Here is a 23,213-nt window from a genome sequence, read left to right on the forward strand (position 1 = left end):
GGCAGGGATGCGTGCAGGCTCAGCACATCTGAGGAGAGGCACCTGCAGGAATGGTCCCTCCCTAGCCTGGCTGGGAGGGGTTCTGGTAAAGTCATCAAGAAAGGGATATTCTTGTCCCTTAGAGGAGGACTTGCCCATGGGTTCATGCCAGCTCTCCATTCCAGCTGAAGCTGTTTAAGAACTATAAACACCAAGTGACTCCAGGAATACAGAGCCTTCGTGGACCTGACTTTGAAGACTTTCCTGACCAATGAACAAGGCAACTTGTTTTACTCACTGAGACCTATGCACTCCTTCCTTCGGCTCCAGAGGGCCAATCTTTAATCCCTAATTAGCATAATCCTGTGAGCATCTTTCCGGCACTTACAAACCCTTGTCTGTCCCCCCTCAGCCAACTCCCCATGCGTTTCTTCATTGCAGTGTCCTTGCCTGGGAAGTTCATCCCCCAGCTCTGCTCGTTAGCTCTGGTGCTGTATATTTCATATTCCCAACCCACTGGCTACCTGTGTGTTCCTGTAGAAGAGAGAGGGCTTGCTTAGGGCCAAGAAGTGGGAGGAACGGGCTCCACTTTAGATCCCAAACTACTACAGAATCTCTTCAAGAAGGAAAACTGGGGGGAGAAAGGGGGTACACTTTATCTAAATTGGCTGCAAAATGAATGGCTTCTATGGTGGTTATTACAATGACCAGCAAAGCCTCATTTAGACGGAAGATGCTGCTACAGTTGATGTAGAAGGAAAGTTCCTTTCCTATTAAGCAACTTTTCCTTATTTGTACCGCTTTTGGGTAAATAAGGATCCATGGAGGGAAATAGGTCTGTTTGCTACAGGTTTTGTTCGTGATCCCTTATGGTACTCAACCCAGCTATAGAGGAGAATCACCCAGGAGGGTTCCTAAACTGGGCATGGCCCAGGCCTTACCTCTAGAAACTCTGCCCTAGTTGCCTGTGGTGGGACCCAGGTATCTGTATGCTGTCAGTGCTCCCAGGCGGTTCCAAGGCACAGCCAGGACTGAGACCACTGCTAAGGGAAATGGATTATGGTGGCTGAAATCAAAACCCTGTTATATCTGGGAAAGGTGATCAAACTTTTACTGAAAATGAGTGTCTTTAGAAAACTGTTGCCTGATAAGGTAGGGGTAAGATTAAGGGCTAAATGTTTCTTAAGAGTAAGAAACATGCCAAGAACATCTGAAACCATGCAACTAACAATGGTAGAGCACGGTCTAAGCTTTTGTTTTTAGAAAGATCTTTTTAGCCCATTATCTCATAGCTATCCTCTCAGGAGTCACGTGACAAGGCAGGTGAATGAGGAAACTGAGGCTCAGAAATGGTAAGAGATCCACCCAAGGTGACCCTTTTAAGAGACTCCAGAGCCTGGGCTTATTCAAATTCATCCCAAAGTCTCTAGGAAACCTTCGCTGGTTCATGCTCATGAGATCTGAAGATGAACAGGAAACCCAAACAGATCATGCAAAATACATTCTGCTTTGATGCTACAAATAGGCCCTGAGAACTTATCCGAGGCTGATGGAGCAACTAATATGACCTTGACCAAAGAACGATCCTCCTCTGTGTGCTGAGAAAGCTTGGCCCTTCCACGGGGCACATGTTGGTAGGGGTGTGGGAGTGGGGAGTGAGGCAGGGTCACCCAGCCCAACAGCTGAGCACAGAGTCAAGCCTAGGCACAGCCCAGCTCCACTTGAGTTTGGGTTTTGAAGTTCATTTGGAAAGGAATTGGGTGGGCCTTGTTGCTTTCACCTTTAAGAAATGCCCAGGTCAACCTGGCTCCCATGCGCTCATCTTCAGTTTTCTCTAGCAGGTAACATCCCCACAGTATAACCAGGTCCACATTCACGAAATAAGTTGGAGACTTTCCTTTTTGACTCCTGGCTCAAGCCAATTTCTGAGACTGGGGGACTCCCTGGAGTAGAGGAGATGGGGTACACAGCCCCCTCCTGTACTTACAAATTGATTCACAAAGTAGACAAGCATCTTTGGATAGAAGCCTTGACTGCAATCAGGCTTCTATTTATGAGAGTAACTTGAGAAGCCCTTTTTCAAGGAGATACCAATGCATGAAATGGTTGTATTTATAGAAGTTAAATAAATAAACCTCTTCTGAGAGGTCCTAATACCTTACAGGAAAAGGGGAGCCTGTATTGCGTGAAAACTCTTAACATAACTGATTGTGGAAATATTAATGAAAACATCTGTTAATATTCTTGCCTACCTGCTTATAAGAAAGAAAATTACCAATTGGGGTTAAACAGCTAGTGTCTCTGATGTTGATTTATACTGAGAATCTAGCAAAGTCAGTCAAATTTAAAAATATCTCTGATAGAATATGTATCTAAAGGTGAATAAATTTAGCCATTTAAAAAAGGAGAGTGGGCCTACTGGGCATATACCCAGAGAAAACTGTAATTCAAAAAGACACATGCACCCCAATGTTCATTGCAGCACTATTTACAATAGCCAGGTCATGGAAGCAACCTAAATGCCCATCAACAGACGAATGGATAAAGAAGATGTGGTACATATATACAATGGAATATTACTCAGCCATAAAAAGGAACGAAATTGAGTCATTTGTTGAGACGTGGATGGATCTAGAGACTCTCATACAGAGTGAAGTAAGTCAGAAAGAGAAAAACCAATATCGTATATTAACACATGTATGTGGAACCTAGAAAAATGGTACAGATGAACCAGGTTGCAGGGCAGAAGTTGAGACACAGATGTAGAGAATGGACATATGGACACCAAGGGGGGAAAACTGCAGTGGGGTGGGGATGGTGGTGTGCTGAATTGGGCGATTGGGATTGACATGTATACAGTGATGTGTATAAAATTGATGCCTAATAAGAACCTGCAGTATAAAAAAACAAACAAAACAACTAATACTAAACTTTCATTGGGTTATTTGTATGGAAATATGTTAATATAAATGTTTCAGACATTACATGAAATTTCTAAAAATCTTATATTTGTATTTGTATGGAAATATGTATGGAAATATGTTCATATAAATGTTTCAGACGTTACATGAAATTTCTAAAAATCTTATATTTGTATTTGTATGGAAATATGTATGGAAATATGTTAATATAAATGTTTCAGACATTACATGAAATTTCTAAAAATCTTATATGTTCTGGTATAATGTTATAAGTCATAATCCTAGTTATTACTTTAAAATGTATATCTCAGAAATAACTAATTTTCTTGTCAACTGCATTATTATGAACTTTCATCAAATCTTTTACCATGGTCATTTTTAAGTCTTTTGTCATTTACAGACAGTTCTGGGTGTACTCTGATGATTTTGCAAATATGTTCCTATAAAAGGGTTTCATCTTCAAGAAATTCATGGAAAAGACTCTGACAAGTACAGGTTTCTGGTAACTGACTGTACTGCTGAACTGAATGAATAAGCATTTTCAGAACTCTGATGAAAAATTGATGAACTCATAAAAGTGCTAACAAAAGATCAAGATGAAAAAAAAAACAACAATTAATTACATGGGACTGAGTGAACTGATGAGGATGAGTATAATTTTTGTGACTTTCTGTCTGAATTAAAAAAAAAAAAAAAAATCCCACAAGGACTCAGAGGCAGGGAATATACAAATCAATTTTCACTGCAAAGTAAAGGAGCTGTTACAGTGGAGGATTACTGGACTGAATGGCAATATTATGACATAGTATGAGTGTGTTTCATGTTTGGTAATTGCAATCATTGTTGCTTTTGTTGTGGTCATCCATGTACAATGCTTGGTGTCAGTCTATTTATCTCTTGTAAAAATAAAATACAGTGTGTGTGTGTGTGTGGAAAAAAAAAAAAAAAAAAAAAGGAGAGTGGGCAAGGGGCAGGGGGGAGACAGGGGCATGGGATTAAGAGACACAAACCACCATGTATAAAATAGATAAGCAACACAAAATATTGTACAGCACAGGGAAATATAGCCATTGTTTTGTAATAACTTTAAATGGAATATAACTATAAAAATATTGAATCACTATGTTGTACACCTGAAACTAATATAATATTGTAAATCAACTACAATTTTAAAAATATACATAAAATGTTAAAAAAAAAAGAAAGTGGGCTGCACTCAGATATTGGTAGAATTTTAGAAAATGAGGCTATTTGCCCAATGGAGATATGAGCTAGTGCTCCAGGTATATACTTTAGGCCAAGCATTCTTTTTCTCTCAAGGGTGTTCTGCATAACCTCCTCCCCCATGTTCCTCTGGGAAGTTCTGGTTGGTAGAGCCCTTGACGACAAGCTTGTCTGTCTTCTTCCAACTCAGATTTGGCCAGGGGCTGGCTCAGAGCTCAGAGGGGCTACTCCAGGGATGCACCCAGATCCTCAAAGACCCACAGGGATAAGCATGACTATGGAGGTGCAGAGAAGAGAAAGGAAAGAGGGAAGAAGGGCGGGGGATCCCACAGGTCAGCACTACTTCTCAACCCACATGAGTTACTTTCCCTTTCTGCCGCAGCATGAAATTAAATGTCTGTTGCCTCCTCTTAGGTCAACCAAGTGCTCACCCACACCCTCAGAGAGCCAAGGAACTCTTCTCGAAGAGGGCATTTCTCTCCCCAGCCATGAAGTAACAGGCACTTTTACTGTCCTTCAATGTGCACTCTGCAGACAGCCTGAGACTGGGCTACGTTTTTAGCAAACGTGTCCTATGGTACACAAAGAATATGTGTTTTGTTGCTATGTCCCCCTGGCCTCTGTAATTCTTGGCTCATTTCCTAAAAGACTAGCGAAGCCATCCTGGCCCCTGAAGCTTCGAAATTCCAGCCCACCAGTCTCTGTACAACAGGGAGGCTGAGCTGTCCCCCAGGCCCTCTGTCCAGCCAGCTGACGTCCCTTCCAGCTTTGTGGTCATCTCTTATTTCCGCCGAGGTGGGTGGGCAGGGGAGGGGCTAGAGTGGGGTTCAGATACGATTCTGAGGGACAAGTCAGGAAGATAACCCGTTGAAAAGAACATTCACAGTGTCTGGGTGGGAGCTCCCACTGGTGACCTCTTTCAAAATCACATGTGGCTGCCCTGAGCACTAGCAAATGGATTTCCAAAAACCCCAAGCCTGACACCAAATTTGTTTGACAACTCTCCACGTGTACCTCAGGGTTAAAACGTAGAAATTCCAGGCCCTCTCAATAGCTAGGGAAAGACACTAGTCTTTCTTGTAGAATTCAGAGATTTGCTTTTTAGAAGTTTAAATGTAGGGTTGCTTTAGCCTTTAAATTCGGACTAAGATCATCACTTCATCCTGGAAGCCAACCCTGACCAGCTGACTCTTCGTTCAAGCTCTCTGCAGCCCCCTCACCAGTCTAGGTTAGGTAGTCCTCCTCTTGCACTCAGAATCTCCCTTTTGAGTACTACTGTGAGCCTTTCAACACTCATTTTGAATGACCTAGACTGTGAGCTCCTTGATAGGGGGAGGAAGTTGGTATGACTCATTTTGAATTCCAATAACCCAGCACAGTGACTAGTAAGCAGCAGAGGATGGACTGAATATTTGTTGAATGAATAAATGAAGTCATTCTTTAGAACGGTACAATTCTAGAAGTGGCTAACAACCAAATGAATGCATGCAGCGCTTCATTCTACAAATGATGATTTCTGAGATTTAAGAAACAGACGATCAAATTTCGAGCTAGAATTTGAAAAAGGAGAATAAACACAGTATCTATTTTTTTTCTAGACCAAGGAGATGTAATTAATAATTAATCTTTTTTTAATGGCTGGGAAGAATTTCATGATTTGAGGACCTACTGATGGTTTACAATGAATATTGATTTGGCCCAACTGAGAGCGTTTCCAGGGCAACAGCAGTTTTCAATCATGTCAAATTACAGCAGTTAACTCACTGGGTGTCAGTTTTCCTAAGAAGCTAATTGAAATCGAAAAACTATATCCTTAGGTCAAGGTTTGACTTTTCTTTGGTTTCATGCAATTTGTCAGACCAAAAAAGAGAGAGAAAAACCGGACGATCCTGGAAAATAATACAATGTCTAGATTTTGGAGAGAAGTCAGAGCCCATGCTGTGAGTTCTGGAGACCCTTGGGCCTCAAAACTGAGAGCAGCCCAGAGACCTGGGCGGGGGTATATAGGGAGGATACCTGCGGTTCGTCCGGGGTGTGCATGAGTAAAACGTGGCGAAATAGGAAGGGGGAGGCACTGGCGGCACAAAGTCTTCAGGGTCTGGGATGCGTCTGTGTTCCTCCACTTCTTCCACAGAAATCTGGGATTCATCCTAATTAAACAGCACCTCGGTTAGTCAACAGCCTTCACTACAAAGGCTCGGGGAGAAAAGCAACGGATGACACAAAAAGGTCCGAGGGTGGGATCGGTGGAGTCACAGACACTCTGCCACCTTGCATGGACTTACGATGCAGGATCTTCTGGCTGCAAAGATCTGAAGGTAGCGAAGGGCAGCTGCCACCAAGCAGACGGTGGTCGTCAGGGCATTCAAGGCACATAGGGCGAAAAGGACTTTCTGGAACCAGGAAACAATGACGCACCTGAGTACCTCAAAACTGAGGACCAGAATGCAACATAAAAACTTTAAAAAATAATAATAATACTGCCCCAAGGAAGACAATTCCCATGAGGAAATGCATGTAAACGACTTAGATGGTGTTTGGCTCATGCTAGGTGCCAGACAAACGCTGGTTATTATTAACACTGTCATGCAATAGTATGTACTTCTTAATTTTAAAAACTTATCTTAGAAGCTTCCTGTCCCGGGCAGACCTGGTATTACCATATTTCTTTTTGCATCAGAATCCTGTCTGGAAATATCCCTTCCAGGAAAGTACTGAATTTCTCTTCTGAAGTCGGTGTCCCCAGTGATAGCAAATCCCAACCTCCCCCCTCCCACAGACTTCCACCAGGACAGCACACTGCTTAATTCCGTGGCCACTGATTCTATTTCAGGAGCCACTGGCAGAGCTGGCCCGGCACCCAGTGAGGACAACACAGGGGGCAGGCCGACCCGAGTGTCAACAGGGCTTGTCTCCTCTAAACACATGTCTCAAAATAGCAGCAAAGCCAATTCCAAAAGTTGCTGTTGCCACAGTCCTGGCTGCTTAGCGGGGCTTTCCCCAAGCAAAGTCCTGGCTCAGAAAGTTTGGGAGTGACTCAGCTACCAAAATCCAGAAGCCAAAGAAAGAAGGCCATTTTCACATCCTCCAAAACTCAGAGAGCTGACGGCTTCTCTCTCTTTGCTTAGAGACTCCTCTTCCCCACAAGGAAATAAACCCAAAACAAAGATCTAAAGAAAGCCATCAGTGATGGACCATCCAAAAGCTAATATCTCAGGGTTCACCAACTGAGCTTGTCACTCACTGGGCTAACAGACCTTAAGTCAGGACATGATTTTTATCCAATTCCCTCATAAAGGTTAATTTTGTATTTCTCTTCAGCTGGTATCATTTGTTTTTCATCTCTTTTGCTTAGTATAGTTGCGGCCTATTAAACAAGAGGTAGTGTCTTGAATTTCTCTTGTATTTTCTGGCCAATACATCTCCTTAGTCTATGTGTTTTAGAACGGCAGCACTCAACAGCCTACAGGATTCATTTAAGCCAACAAAGGAGCATTAGAACAATAACAAATGGGCATGGACTTTAGAGGTTCTGCTAAAACTACATCTTATATGTGTAGCTACATCATGGGTGTGTATGTGTGCATATGTGTGCATGTATATGTATATGTAAATTCACATACATACATACACATATACATGTGTATGCATTTAGGCTCCTTTACATTTTTTACTAGCTTGTAATTCTTGAGCACAAAGAAGCTATCCATTCATAACTTAAAAGAAACACAATAATCTGTGGGTTCTCAATTCTGTCTCTAGGTCACTGATAAGGAGTCTCTCATATCTGCTTTCAGCAGGATTATTTGAAGGAGGTAAAAGAGGAGGAATATTTCAGGGAGCTTTGCCTTCCTTGGGTTCTCTGTGGTGTAGTTACTGGTGGGGGGTGGAATCTATTCCAGATACCTTGAGTAGAAGGTGAACAGCACTACAAGGCTGAACTGGGAAGAGTTTCAAGGCATTTTCTTTGTCTGTGCATTTGGCTGGTTGAAATTCTTCACAACAGAAGCAAATCTTGCCTTCACCTAAGTCCACCTTAAGGGGAAAAGGCAGAACAACAATTTAATTATTAAGTAAAAATACACAGGCCACACCATGGAACACCAATCCTACAGAATGAGATATGGCAGGGTTCAGTGTCAGGCAATGTCTACGTGAGTCAGGACAGCCTAGGGTATGCTGTGGTAACAACCAGCCCCAAAATTTCAGTGGCTTAATCAACCAAGGTTATTTCTTGACTATGCTACATGTCCACTGCAGGTCAGCAGAGGGCTTTGCTCATCATATTCCTTAGGGACCGAAGTTGATTGAGCATCCACTATCTGAGGATTGAGAGTCACTATGCTAGAGACATGGAGAGCACATGATGAATTGCACATTAGCACTTAAAGCAGGTTTACAAGGTAAAAGGTAGGACACTCAGTTAAATTTGAATTCAGATAAACAGGTCATTCCTTACGGTCAGTATGTCCCAAATATTGCATGAGATATGTTTATAGTAAAAAACTATTACTCTATTTGAAATTCAAATTAATTTGGTGTCCTGTGTTTTCACTTGCTAAATCTGGTCACCCTAGTTTAAATCTTCCTCTTGGAAATGACACTCATCACATGAGCTCAATTTCATTTCCAAAGTAAATCACATGGCTCCACTTAATCCAAGAGGGCAAGGAAGTTCAATCTACCATGTGCCTGGAAGAAGCACAAGGTCTATTCGGTGAACAGTAGCCCTAAACCATGTAGGCTTAAACAGATCTCTTAGTTCACATCTTCAGTGTGTTCATAGATTCTAGTAGAAGTTTTCTTTTCTCTATTTGAAGTGATACCATTACTGATGAGTAATCTCATATATTTTTAGTGAGATGCTTTGCAAACTTTCGGTCACTTTTCCAAGTTTCCGTTGAGTCAGGTTGGGAACATAGGTACTAGCTGATTTGGGCTAATAAGACCCATAATTTGGGAGCAGAGGTTCATTCTTACTTGCTCTGCAGCTTGAGCTGTTAAAGTTGGCTTTTCTATTTTGGCTAAAAAGAAAGGCCACACCTCTTTCATACTTGTTAAATTAAATAGGCAGCTTTGACTTCACTAGCTGCAAAATTCTTCAGGAATCTTTAAGAATGACTGAACATTTACAATGCTTTTGTTGCTTAACAGAAAAAAAAAAGCCTTTTTTCTCATTGAATTAAGATTCTTACCCTCTAGTCATATGGAAAATTTCATGGTATTTTCCATATTAGGAGGAAACTTAGTTCCTTCTAATATAAGTTGACTAGGAAGCCAAAGGGAAAAATTTGTACCACTGGATTACACAATTTTTGGTTTGGTTTTCTTTTTCTTTCTTTTTTTTTTTTTTAAACATCTTTATTGGAGTATAATTGCTTTACAATGGTGTGTTAGTTTCTGCTTTATAACAAAGTCAATCAGTTATACATATACATATGTTCCCATATCTCTTCCCTCTTGCATCTCCCTCCCTCCCACCCTCCCTATCCCACCCCTCTAGGTGGTCACAAAGCACCAAGCTGATCTCCCTGTGCTATGTGGCTGCTTCCCACTAGCTCTCTATTTTACATTTGGTAGTGTATATATGTCCATGCCACTCTCTCACCCTGTCACATCTTACCCCTCCCCCTCCCCATATCCTCAATTCCATTCTCTAGTAGGTGTCTTTATTCCCGTCTTGCCACTAGGTTCTTCATGACCTTTTTTTTTTTTTTCCTTAGATTCCATATATATGTGTTAGCATACTGTATTTGTTTTTCTCTTTCTGACTTACTTCACTCTGTATGACAGACTCTAACTCCATCCACCTCACTACAAATACCTCCATTTCATTTCTTTTTATGGCTGAGTAATATTCCATTGTATATATGTGCCACATCTTCTTTATCCATTCATCCGATGATGGACACTTAGGTTGCTTCCATGTTCTTTTTCTTTTGAACTGCAATTTACATACACAAATCATAAGCATACCACTCAAGGAATTTAGAGCCATGCATACATCTCTGTAACCCAAACCCTTAACAACATACAGAACATACCATCACCAGAGAAAATTCCTTCATGTCCCTTCCTATCGATCCCTGCCTATACCCTCCAGAGAGACAACCACTGTTTGGATATTTTTTCCATATAGATTAGTTTTGCCTCTTCCAGAATTCCATGAATCCTAGAACATTTTTTATTCCTTGTCCTTAAATCATGTTGAAAGGGATGTATTACTAAAATAAACACTGATGCCCAGATTTTATATAAATTTTGCCTCTGATACAAAGAATTACAACTAGAGTTACCTCGATGGCCTCCATAATCTATCAATTCACAACCACTTTGGTTTCTGTCTTTTCCTGGTTTGTCCACAGAGATTGTTATCTCAGCAACGGCCCCACACCTAGATCCACGACTCCACACACAAAGGCACAAGGCTGTTTCTATCTGAATTTTTCTTTCATTGTCTCACATTTTTGAAGGTACATCCTGCTGCTAATATCTAGATTCTTGGCTTCTAAAGGAAAACTACTGTGGCCATTCAGACAGGACTTCCCTAGGCAGTCCTAGGGAAGGAATGGGAACTATTCTTTCCCCTCAGGGATCGCTGACTTTCTCTTGGCTGCTCTTCCATAGTTAATCATATCCTTACACCAGGCTAAATTCAGAAGGTAAATATTACTCCCAATGGGCTTCCTCCTTGAAAGTCTCCTGCTGAGAACTTCCTGTTTTAATACTAACAGCATTATTTAGTATAACAAAGAAGCAGCTAATAGAGATGATTCATTCTTCTCATGTCTCCATTCTGTTCATGTACACAAGGCCCTCTCTCACCAAGCAGGAACCAAGCTCATGTTTTTCAATGCGACACAGGGCAATTTCCATTTCTTATATTGTATAAGCCTCAAGATCTTACATGAGGACTTCACCTCCCTTAAGTAAGACTAGGTGTCATCTTACAAAGTACTCCCTTCCCACATGAGTCCATTCTTAATCCAAGGCATTATTTTAAGACAGAAACCAATCCTGTGTGGGCTGCACATACACGGCTGCATTAGTCACACAACACCGGACATCCAAATACACAGAAACCTCAGCTCTCTCTCTGGAAACTTTGGATGGCAAAATTTTCCAGATAAGTGATAATTAATCCCTTTAAACAAAGGATCTTATCTGAAAGTTAATCATTATGCAAACAGTAATGAATATCTATCACTGTGCCCAGCTGATATAGGAAAGCCCTGAGGCTTCGTACAAGATGATTCTAGGCAACCATGCCTTTTGTGTTCCTGATCCTTCACCTGCCTTCTTAATCCCATCTCTGCCCAATATTTCTGAAAACTTATTCTAACTTCTCTTCAATGTCTTTAATCATCTGCAAACAACCCTGTTCGAATCTCCCCATTCTTAAATGAAAAACATCCCTCTTTCTTACTTGATACTATTACCTGAAGCTGTCAGATCCTCTCCTTCCTCCCGTCATCAATCACTATTACGGCTCTCTATCTTAGCTGCACATTAGAATCTTCTGGGAAGTTTTCCCAAAAATGACGATGCCATCTTTAGCAACTAGGGAACTGCAAATTAAAGTAACGATGAGATCTCAACTTAGCCCCATCAGACTGGCAAAAAATTAGAGAGTAACACTTGCTGTAGGTAGAGGGTTACTGGTAGAAATGGAAGTTAAAGCTCTTTAATAAAGGAACTGTCCATACATTTTAAATTAAATATACTTATTCCCAACCACTTCGGAAAACTGTTGAGCAGTTTCTTTTAAAGTTAGACATACATTTACCACATGACCCAGCAATTCCATACTTATGTATTTACTCAAGAGAAATGAAAACAGGCCCCCCAAAAAACATTATACAAAAATGTTCACAACAGCTTTGTTCATAACACCTCCAAACTGGAAACAACCCAAACGTCCATCAACAGGAGAACTGATAAAACAAATTGTGCTATTTTTATACAATGAAATATTGCCCTGATTTTAAAAAAAGAGAGAGAGAAGAAGAGCAGACAACTGATATGACCCAAAAACATGGATGAATCGCAAAGACATCATGCTGAGCTAAATCAGTCAGACACAAAAAGGTACCACATGACTCCACCTGCATGAAGTTCAAGAACAGGCAAAACTCATCTATGGTGAAAGAAACTGGAACAGTGGTTGCCTATGAGAGAGTTGAGACTGCCTGAAAGAAGACAGCAAATAACTTTCTAAAGTGATAAAAATGCTCTAGATTTTGTCTGGGGTGTACACATGAGTGTATTTGTCACGATGAATGTATACTTTGGTCAAAACTTAATGAACTGCACACTTGAGATCTGGTCATTTAGCTATAGATTTTATCTGTTTTTTAAAAAATGGATAGAATCATCAAATGGCTGAATGTGCTCTAAAAAAAAAATGAGACAAACAGAAGAACAATCCTTGTCCTGGGAGCCTACTCCGCTTAGGTCACAGCCCCGATGGAGATCTGCAGAATAGTATTCATAGCAGCACTGCTTCTGTCTGTCAAAACCCAAACCACAACGGACAACAAGAAAATAGAGAACTGACTTGTTCAAAGGAAAAAAGGGTGTTAGAGCTGTACCTAATACATCTTAAAGTGAGAAAAACAATATGCAGGGAAGTGGATACAAAAGATCCCATTTCTGAAGAATAAGTCGTGAATAACCCCACCCCATACACATCTACGTAAGGTTACATGAGCATGAAACATGAAAGGAAATCCCCCAGCTTGTTACCGTGGATTCAGGGTGACTGGTGTGGATGGCGAGGCAAAGAGGGAAGGAGAGCATCCCTTCCTCAGAAAGACTCCACTTGCCAAATACGTTCCCTAATGAAAAACAATTATCATATGGTCCTGTTGATGATAAATTAGGTGTGTTTTTATCCATAAAGACATGCAAAAAACCTGTCAAATGGTTAACTATGATGTCCCCAAATAGTGAGATTTCAAATGATTTTCAAGTTCCATCCTACACTTTTATGGCTTGTCCAATTATATAATCAGAAACAATCCCAGAGTTGGTTTTGTGGTGGGAAAACTTTTTAATTAAAAATACACTTTGAAACTTAAAAAAATACTGATGCCGAGACCCCCACTCCAGGGCAGTTGAGAATCTCTGAGTATGGGGCCCAAGTTTGGGTATTCTTTAAAAAGTTCCCCCAGGTGATTCTAACAGGGAGTCAGGGTAGAGAAGCACAGAATTTCTCAGAAAAGTCAACCATATAGACCCTTATGCCTTGTAATCTGGCTTCTGTTTGTTGCGGAGCCAACAGTGAGCTAACCACTCAGGCTAACTAACTACTAACTAACCACTGCCCTTGGAATCCTCTCCTCTCCTGGCTTCGACCCACTCCCTTTATTTATTTATTGTTCAAGGCCCTCTCAAATACCTACGTTCCAGGTATCCTTTTCCCGTCTTCCCAAGAGTAGAAGTCCTTCTCCTTTTGCACCCCCAGAGCGCTGTGTCTCACTCCGAGGGCTGATCACAGCCTCCCTTGCTTTGCAGTTGGGCATTTATTCTTTCCCTCCACAAACACTGATCAAGCACCTGCCGTGGTTATCCCACTCGTCTTGCTACGTGATAAACATCTAGGTCAGAAACGATGTCTGACTTTTCTTTCTACTATCTGCAGTTTCTAGCATGGGGTCTTGCATATAATAGATGCTACTCTTTTATCGAACTGTCTTTTAAAATATCATGACTTTTCACTTCTAGCCTGTGTCTGTTCTCTTTGCCCCTTCCAATTTTCCGTGTGATTAGTAACAGGAAGGACAAGCCTTGTTTAAAATTTATTTTCTGGGCACTCTATGTATGTAAAGAAGTCTGTGGGAGGTGCTGTTGAAAACTCCCAAGAAAATACAGAGCCAGACACTGTCCTCAGGAAGATTCCAGACCAGTAGAAGAGAGAAGACAGGTATACGAATACCTTTAGCCCAGAAAAGGAAAGAGAAATGCTTCAGAGATGTACAGAGAGGAATTCTGGAAGATTACCTTCCCTGGGGATCGGGGACTATTTCCTTAAGAAGATCATCGTTGAATGAGGCTTTAAAAGGCTGACACCATTTGGATGAACAGGGAAGTAAGGGAAAGGGAATGGTCGGGGAAGAGACAGCATTGTCAGAAACAGGAAAGTAGGGCAGGAGCCTGGGTAATGACATGCGGGCTTGGGCTCCGTTACAGGGAGTGTGAGCTGCTTCAGCAGGAGAGCAGGATGAGGGCAAATGATACGGGGCCTTAAAAACCAGAAAACATTGTGAGCCTGTGCTTCCAAAACTTACGCTTATTAAGCGAGGGAATGACAAAAATCAAAGAAACTGTGAAGGGTTGTTAAGAAAGAGTAATAGGTTTTTAGTGAGTCCAGGAGGAGCCTTCCTATCTGGGAAGGCCATGAGTTTCACTGCAAGGACCTGGTCACAGTGTTTTGAGAAACGTGGCAGCCTTCTTCACTTGCATCCTGCTGGTTTTGAAAGGGCGAGATTGCCATGGAACCAAGTTCCAAATAGATGAGGTTTACTACGACCTGTAAAGAGTCCACTTCTTTTGCTTTGTGCCACAGGGAGATATTTGTTACAGAAAAGTCCTCTTAAAAAGTTCAGAGATGGCCAACAATTCCACCTTCCAGACATATATTCCAGAGAACTGACCCATTGGCATGGCAGCATTGTTCACAATAGCCAAAAGGTAGAAAGAACCCAAGTGTCCTCCGATGGATGAAGGGTAAACAAAATGTGTCCTCTATATACAGTGGAATATTATCCAGCTTTAAAAAGGAAGGAAATTCTGACACCTACTACAACATGCATACGTATTGAGCATGTTATGCTAAGTGAAATAAGCAATTGCTAAAAGACAAATACTGTATGATTCCACTTATATCTGGTAACAAGAGCAGTCAAATCCACAGCGTCAGAAAGAGTGGTTGCCAGAGGCCAGGGGGAGGAGGGGATGGGAAGAGTTCTAGAGATCGGTTGCATAACAATGTGAGTGTACTTAACACTACTGAATGGTTAAGATGGTAAATTTTTTGCTACGGGTATTTTACTACAACAATTGAAAATCAGGAAAATAGAAATTGACATAGTACAGGTCCATAACCTCTTATCCACAATTCTGAAATCTAAAAAGCTCTGGAAACCAAAAATTCTGGATTACATTCTGTTGTCCAGACCCCACTGGGATGCTACAGAATAAACAGTATATGCGTCACATTTATCTTCTAAAAATTGGAAAAACTCTGAATGCTGAAACACACCTGGCCTCCAAAGGTTTCAGATAAAGGACTGCTGACCTAAATTCTGATAATACCCATTTTTCCTCTTTAGATGAGAGCAGATAGATATTGACTGTGGACAACTGATCCATCTATTCACTAACTAATGATGCATTTTATTACTGTGGTCCTGGGGTTCTTCTGGCTGGTCCCTGCTTTGGAAAAAATAAAAATTGACAACCTGAGTAAAATACTTAGCAGGAAGTTCTTTGTTTTGTTTTCCCGCTTCCTTTTACCGACTTCAGGTTTCATTTTAAGATGCTGCCTGGCCCTGGGTGTTGCCAGCCACACGCTGGCACCCGGGAAAGCCGGGCAGGCCAGGGTCGGCCCAGGTGCACAGTGATGATTCAGAACCGCTTACCAGATCACACCTGGGCACACTGGACACGAACTGGGCCCCTTGGCAGCCTAGGATAAATCCGGCTAAATTCAGAAGGACACACACCACAGACAGCAGCACAAAGAGGTTCACCTGAAACAGCAAGAAAAGAGGCAGTTAGAAAAAAGACCGTGGCTAAATTCAGAGATAGTTTTGTCTGAGTAAAAAAACTCATATTCTTTCCCTAGAGGAAACATTAAAAAAAGTCAGAACAATGGTTTTAATGTACAAACTTTTTTTTTCATTTTTTAGAATGTTTTAAATTGTGCTGAGGAATGCCCCTGACCCTCAAGTCTTCTCAATTTCAAGTCCCTATTTTTCTTGCTCTTTGCAAATGAGGGAGTTCTGTTAGCTGTACGCTACCTTAAGCCATGGCTATTTCCTCCTTGAGCCACTGTTATTTTTTTCCAACTTTTACAGGATCATGGTAACTAGACAAATGGAGAATTCTAGAATATAAGTGGAACCCAGGAAAATCAAGGAGCTCAGAGCCATTACCAGCCAGAAATCATAGTACGTGTGAAAATAAAGATGAGTCTTTTTTCAGTTCCAAACAGTGTTGGTACTAAAGAAACGGTGTGCAGTGATCTTCCATGTACTTGTATCCAAAGTTAAATATTACAAATATTACCCTAAATGATTAAGAATTGCCAGAAATCAACCAAGAAGCTAGTATTTACTTAGTGCAAATTAGACACTACAAAGGCTTTTCAACCTGAGAACTCTGATTATTGTCAAAATCAAACCTTAATGTAAATATAAAAGATTGGAGCTAATGATTATCAGTGTTAGAACCAAGCATCATTTCAGGTAGCTGATATGTCAGAATTGGCTGGCAAATGAGTTCACACGTGAACTCTACTACAGAAAGCTCATCCTTTATTGCTGGTATTCCAAGAAGCATGAAAGTATCTCCCCAGACCCAGGTTATGAGTCAATATTTAGTATCACATGATGCCACTTTTCTTAAGAGGAATTCCTCCTTCCTCTCCATGAGGAGCTTATGAATTATAAACACCAAGTGACTCCAGGAATCCAGACCCTTGCTGGACTTGACTGAAGACTCTTTCCTGACCAATGAACAAGGCGACTCGTTTTTCACTGAGGAATCTGGCTTCTGCTTCTCTCCTTTTTTGTTAATTGGTAAAAGGACCATGTGCCCTGTCATCAAATCTTGAGGAAAAAGCTGGAAGTGGCTATTGTGTTACTGTTTCCCAGCCTAGATATTTCCATGTCTGTAGTACTTGACTTGCACTGTGCCCCCTTACAAGAGCCCCCTCTTGCACTGCCAAAGCTTTTGGGAAAATGAGAATGCATAATTGGCAAAAGACAGGACATGGTCTTCTAACATGGGCTTCTTTTATGCCCTGGCAGTTGCTACTCAAAGAGACCTAATACATCTGGAATATTCACACCCAGCAACACAATTATTGTTACTATCGGGAAGTCTTGAACTTGCCTTTAGAAATTTTTTTTAATGCAATATCAGATACCTTAAAATGAAAACATGGTTATAATCCTTATGCTGACCAGCCCACCACTAATCTTCATAACTGAAAATTAGCAGCATCAGACATAGAATGGGTGAGAGTCCATTAACCAACACTGGACCCCAAATCTCTCCATTAAAATCTTAAATCCAGCTCATCAAAGGACACCATTAAGAAATCAATACAGGATTTCCCTGGTGGTGCAGTGGTTAAGAATCTGCCTGCCAATGCAGGGGACACAGGTTCGAGCCCTGGTCCGGGAAGATCCCACATGCCGCAGAGCAACTAAGCCCGTGCGCCACAGCTACTGAGCCTGTGCTCTAGAGCCCACGTGCCACAACTACTGAAGCCCACGCGCTTAGAGCCTGTGCTCCGCAACAAGAGAAGCCACCGTAATGAGAAGCCCGTGCACCGCAACCAAGAGCAGCCCCCACTCATGGCAACTAGAGAAAGCCTGCGCGCAGCAGCGAAGACCCAACGCAGCCAAAAATAAATAAATGAATAAATAAATAAATAAACATATATATATATATATATATATATATATATATATAAAAGCTTTTTTTTAAAAAAAAAAAGGGTAGTTGCCTGTTTTGGGGAGGAGGCGTGGAGTGAGGGGATTGACTGGGAAGAGATAAGGGAATTTTCTTGAGTGATAAAAAAGTTCTATATCTTGTTTTGGATATTGGCTACATGGGTGTATCCAACTGTTAAAACTCAGCTAACTGAACACTTATGATCTGGGATTTACATAAATTATATTTAATATATATTTTTTAAATAAGGAAGAAAATCCTGAGTCCAGCTGCCAAGACAGGAGTGTGAGATCATATAGTGAATATGATCTACTTCTAAATGTCAGAACAACAAAAACAAGATGAGAGAAGGCCCCAGGGATTCACTGTCTGGTGGGCTTGGCTTCTCTCCTACACTGGAGGGGCTGCTAATGAGAAGTTAAAGCCACATCACCAGAATGCCACCCTGCAAACCCCAGAATGAGGACCTGGGCCAAGGCACACAGGCTGTGTACAAAATAGCCATGCACTGTTCCCCAAATTTATCCCTAAATTTGGCTTTTTTATTACTATTATTAAAACTCTGGCCAAACATTGGCCAAATGGTCATCTATTTACAGTAAGTCCCCTACATACAAATGAGTTCCGTTCGGAGAGCGTGTTGGTAAGTCCAATTTGTTCATAAGTCCAACAGAGTTAGCCTAGGTACCCAACTAACACAATCAGCTGTATGGTACTGTACTGTAATAGGTTTATAATACTTTTCACACAAATAATACATAAAAAACCAACACAAAAAATAAAGAAAACATTTTTAATCTTACAGTACAGTACCTTGAAAAGTACAGTATAACAGCTGGCATACAGGGGCTGGCATCAAGTGAACAGGCAAGAAGAGTTACTGACTGGAGGAGGGAGAGGAGGTGGGAGATGGTAGAGCTGAAGGATAGTCAGCAGTAGGAGATGGAGGGTAAGCTGCAATTTCACTCATGCCTGAACGCATGTTCGCATCTTGGAAAGTTCTCAACTTGAAGGTTCGTATGTAGGGGACTTACCGTACTCTAGGGGACTTACCGTACTCTAGCGTAGACCACTGTGGTATATATCAGACATGGCAGCTATTAGGATACCAAGCATATCTCTTTCAGAGGTTGGATCAGGCTCAACCATACAAAATACTGGAGTTATAAGGGATTCAGGATATACAGGGACCTTCAGAATGGACCCCTCTGGCTTTCACCTAGTTATAATGGTATAACATCCAGGACTCACATATCCATCCGAACCATCACCAGATGGCATCCCCTTAAACAGAAGACAGTGAAAAATCAGCTACTAGTGAAGAACATCATAGTCACAAAGCCCACACAGCTATACCTGGAAAAGGGAAGAATTTCTTATATTTTCTTCTATTGTCATCATTCTTGCCTTTAAAAAAATCATTGCAGGTGATTTGAGTTTCTCTTTGTGGAAGACACCTGAATTTGGGATCAGGCTTTCCCTTTGCTTGCTGTGATATCTTAGACAACCTCTATGAGACTCACTTTTCTCATCTGTTAAAAAGGTCTATTGTCCTACTGGGAGAAAATATTTGCAAATGATGCAACTGACAAGGGCTTAATATCCAAAATAAACAAATAGCTTATACAACTTAACAACAACAACAAAACAACCCAGTTGAAAAATGGGCAGAAGACCTAAATTGACATTTCTCCAAAGAAGACATACAGATGGCCAACATATGCATGAAAAGATGCTCGACATTGCTAATTATTAGAGAAATGCAAATCAAAACTACAATGAGGTACCACCTCACACCGGTCAGAATGGCCATCATCAAAAAGTCTACAAACAATAAATGCTAGAGAGGGTGTGGAGAAAAGGGAATCCTCCTACATTGTCAGTGGGAATGTAAATTGGTGCAGCCACTATGGAAAACAGCATGGAGGTTCTTCAAAACACTAAAAACAGAGTTGCCATATGATCCAGCAATGCCACTCCTGGGCATATTCTGGACAAAACTATAAATCGAAGAGATACACGCATCCCTATGTTCATAGCATCACTATTTACAATAGCCAAGACATGGAAGCAATCTAAATGTCCATGGACAGATGAGTGGATAAAGAAGATGTGGTACACATATACAATGGAATATTACTCAGCCATAAGAAGAATGAAATAGAGCCATTTGCAGCAACATGGATAACCTAGAGATTACCATAAGTCAGAAAGAGAAAGACAAATACCATATGATATCACTTATCTGTAGAATCTAAAATATGACACAGGGCTTCCCTGGTGGCTCAGTGGTTAAGAATCCGCCTGCCAATGCAGGGGACACAGGTTTGAGCCCTGGTCCAGGAAGATCCCACATGCCGCGGAGCAACTAAGCCCACGCACCACAACTACTGAGCCTGCGCTCTAGAGCCCATGAGCCACGACTACTGAGCCCACGTGCCACAATTACTGAAGCCTGCACGCCTAGAGCATGTGCTCCGCAACAAGAGAAGCCACCGCAATGAGAAGCCCGCGCACAGCAATGAAGAGTAGTCCCCACTCCCCGCAACTACAGAAAGCCCACAGCAGCAACGAAGACCCAACGCAGTCAAAGATAAATAAATAAATTTATAAAAAAAAAATAAAATAAAGTGAAATAAAATATGACACAAATGAACTTACCTATGAAAGAGAAACAGACTCACAGACATAGAGAACAGAATTGTGGTTGCCAAGGGGGAGCGAGGGGGAGGGAGAGATGGATTGGGAATTTGGGATTAGCAGATGTAAACTCAATATTATACAATAGAATGGATAAACAACAAGGCCCTACTGTATAGCACAGGGAACTATATTCAATATCCTATGATAAACCATAATGGAAAAGAATATGAAAAAGAATGTATATATATGTATAACTGAATCATTTTGCTGTACAGCAGAAATTAACACAACATTGTAAATCAACTATACTTCAACAAAATAGGTTAAAAAAAAAAAAGGTCTATCATCCTAGGTACCTCCCAAGATTAATGAGAGACTCACACAAAATGATGTATATGAAAATCTTCTGTATCCTGCAAAATGCTAGGCAACCAGTTTTACTATTACTAATAATAGGCATTTCCTCTTTAGGGGAGCAGCTTTTTATTATAAAATGAATTTCACTCGGTCTGATACCAGCACCTTGTATCTTACACTTGTGATGCACCTGAATTTGTGGCAGCTGGAAAGGATATATACAAACTGTAAGAATGATCTGTAGGTATATGGTTTCCAAAACTTTTCCATAATTCTTTCTGCGACCTGCTTTAGGAACTCACTCCACCACGCTGACCATTGTCACGTGCGCGGGGTGTCTCCTGTTGGTCCCTCCAGATCCTCTCTCTACTCTTCACTCCATCCCCTCCTCCCAGGGAGACTGACCCGCAGACCGTATCATTGGGGCTCCTTTGCCCTCTGGTGTCTGGTTTGGTTCAGGCAATGGGGAGGTCTGGCAGAAGATCCAAGGGAGGGAGGAGAGTGAGGCTGGGGTGTTATTCTCCTCGTTCCTTCTCTGCAGCCTCAGGATGGCTGTGTCCCTCATGAAAAGCCACAGGTCCTCTCAAGGTCTCAAGGGGTCCTCTGTACATGATCCTGACTTCCGGATTCTGACCACCGTTCTCCCGTCAGGACTAGGGATGGTAACAGCTTCACTGTCCCCTATACCCTGCACAGACCTTTGTGAACAGGCCCTTAATTAACTGCTTGTCAAGTTATAGTTTTTTTTTTTATTAATTAATTTATTTATTTATTTATTTTTGGTTGCATTGGGTCTTTGTTGATGTGCGCGGGCTTTCTCTAGTTGCAGTGAGCGGGGGCTACGCTTCGTTGCGGTGCGCGGGCTTCTCATTGCGGTGGCTTCTCTTGCTGCGGAGCACAGGCTCTAGGTGCGCGGGCTTCAGTAGTTGTGGCTCGTGGGCTCTAGAGCGCAGGCTCAGCAGTTGTGGCTCGTGGGCTCTAGAGCGCAGGCTCAGTAGTTGTGGCTCACGGGCTTAATTGCTCCGCGGCATGTGGGATCTTCCCGGGCCAGGGCTCGAACTTGTGTCCCCTGCATTGGCAGGCGGGTTCTTAACCACTGTGCCACCAGGGAAGCCCAAGTTATAATTTTTTTGTCATCTGTGTTTTACCAAGACCTTGACTAATAACAACTTCTCTATAAAATTTTTCCTTACATTTAACCTAATTTTTTTCTGCTCTTTAAGCTAGCTCCTATTGTTCTCACTTCAAATTCAACATTACTTGTTCAATGAAGTGAACCCCATGGGTTACAGTACCTGAATTCTACTGAAGCCAATTCATCACTGGGTTTTACCATCAAGAAAAAGAAAAGCCCAGAGTTGATGGAGAAATGTCTTCCTAGAACCTGTACTTTAGACATGAAAGACAGTGGGACTCAGAAAGTAGAGAGCTTGCCTCACTGCATCCTGTGGCTTTTAAGGGTAAAATGCAAAATCCAGGATCCAAAGAGCTGGTCCTCTCACAAGGACAGGCAACATGAGTTAAAGCCTTTTATGTTTTTGGTTTTATTGTTACTAACTTGAATCATGAGTATCTTCTGATACTTATATACCAGGTAGCTTGACACAAAAGGTATGTTTTTCAATTGAGTATTTGGAATTCACCTTGACACTGATCTCTTGCAACTGTGCCCCCAGTTCATTCCAGGTCTCAATTAAGTGACCCAATAAAAGAATGTCTGGGGAACCTGAAGCTATCCAAGAAGAAGCATCACCTTCAGTTTGCCCATTCCTACCTGCTAAGAAAGTTCCTCATAATCTCCATCACATAACATCATTAAATAATTATGCCTATCACAGCTTGGTATTGTTGAGTGTCTTTTCTGATACAAGATTTCATTCTCTAAATAGACTGACATTTCCCTGCTGCTTAAGGACTTCCACTTTGCTTTTTACTTCCCTACTGCTCCAAGCTCAAGATGCATCTGAAAAGTCAACTATGTATGTTTAAATAAATAAACAGTTCCAGTAATTGTGTGAAGGTAGAGTAGCTTAAAAATGAATGAGTTTAGTGAATTGAACTTAAGCATTTAGTTCTACTAATTCCTGAAAACCCATTAAAATGACAATAAAGGAAATATTTTAAATGTAGAAATCCATAAGGACAGAGAGAACAGAAAAACGGCAGTAAAATTTTAGAAGTTAGAAACCAGTGGGCAAGCATAAATTGACTCAGTGGTCCTGAGAAAACTCAATCTCCTACAACAGCAATGAGGAAAGCCAAAACAGCAGAATTTATTCCTCAGAATCTCCAAATGTTCAGAAATGGGTGGCAGCAGATACCTCTGGATAGGAAAGTGAGGCTAGAAAAGGACTGATTGTGAGTCTAAGAAACAATTAGAAAATGGCACAACCACTATGGGAA

The 23,213-nt window shown here is 41.3% G+C and overlaps 1 protein-coding gene across 11 annotated transcripts in view; it reads right to left on the reverse strand.

The window, feature by feature from the left end:
* The window catches only part of ENTREP1 (endosomal transmembrane epsin interactor 1), a 64,180-nt gene that overhangs the window by 10,037 nt on the left and 30,930 nt on the right, over window positions 1–23,213 (reverse strand). For 4 of the 11 annotated variants that reach the window (XM_082470992.1, XM_082470989.1, XM_082470994.1 and 1 more), the window contains 5 exons: window positions 15,767–15,877; window positions 9,949–10,068; window positions 8,031–8,159; window positions 6,410–6,517; window positions 6,141–6,274 (listed from right to left, as the gene is read on the reverse strand). In XM_082470992.1, coding sequence (XP_082327118.1) covers window positions 6,141–6,274; window positions 6,410–6,517; window positions 8,031–8,159; window positions 9,949–10,068; window positions 15,767–15,877 — 602 coding nt within the window. Of the gene's footprint in view, window positions 1–6,140; window positions 6,275–6,409; window positions 6,518–8,030; window positions 8,160–9,948; window positions 10,069–12,869; window positions 12,989–13,524; window positions 15,485–15,766; window positions 15,878–23,213 lie in introns of those variants that run through there. The other 7 variants (XM_082470995.1, XM_082470993.1, XM_082470997.1 and 4 more) reach the window with 6 other exon arrangements.

This window comes from Balaenoptera physalus (assembly GCF_965194825.1).
Source record: "Balaenoptera physalus genome assembly, chromosome: 7".
NCBI lineage: Eukaryota > Metazoa > Chordata > Mammalia > Artiodactyla > Balaenopteridae > Balaenoptera > Balaenoptera physalus.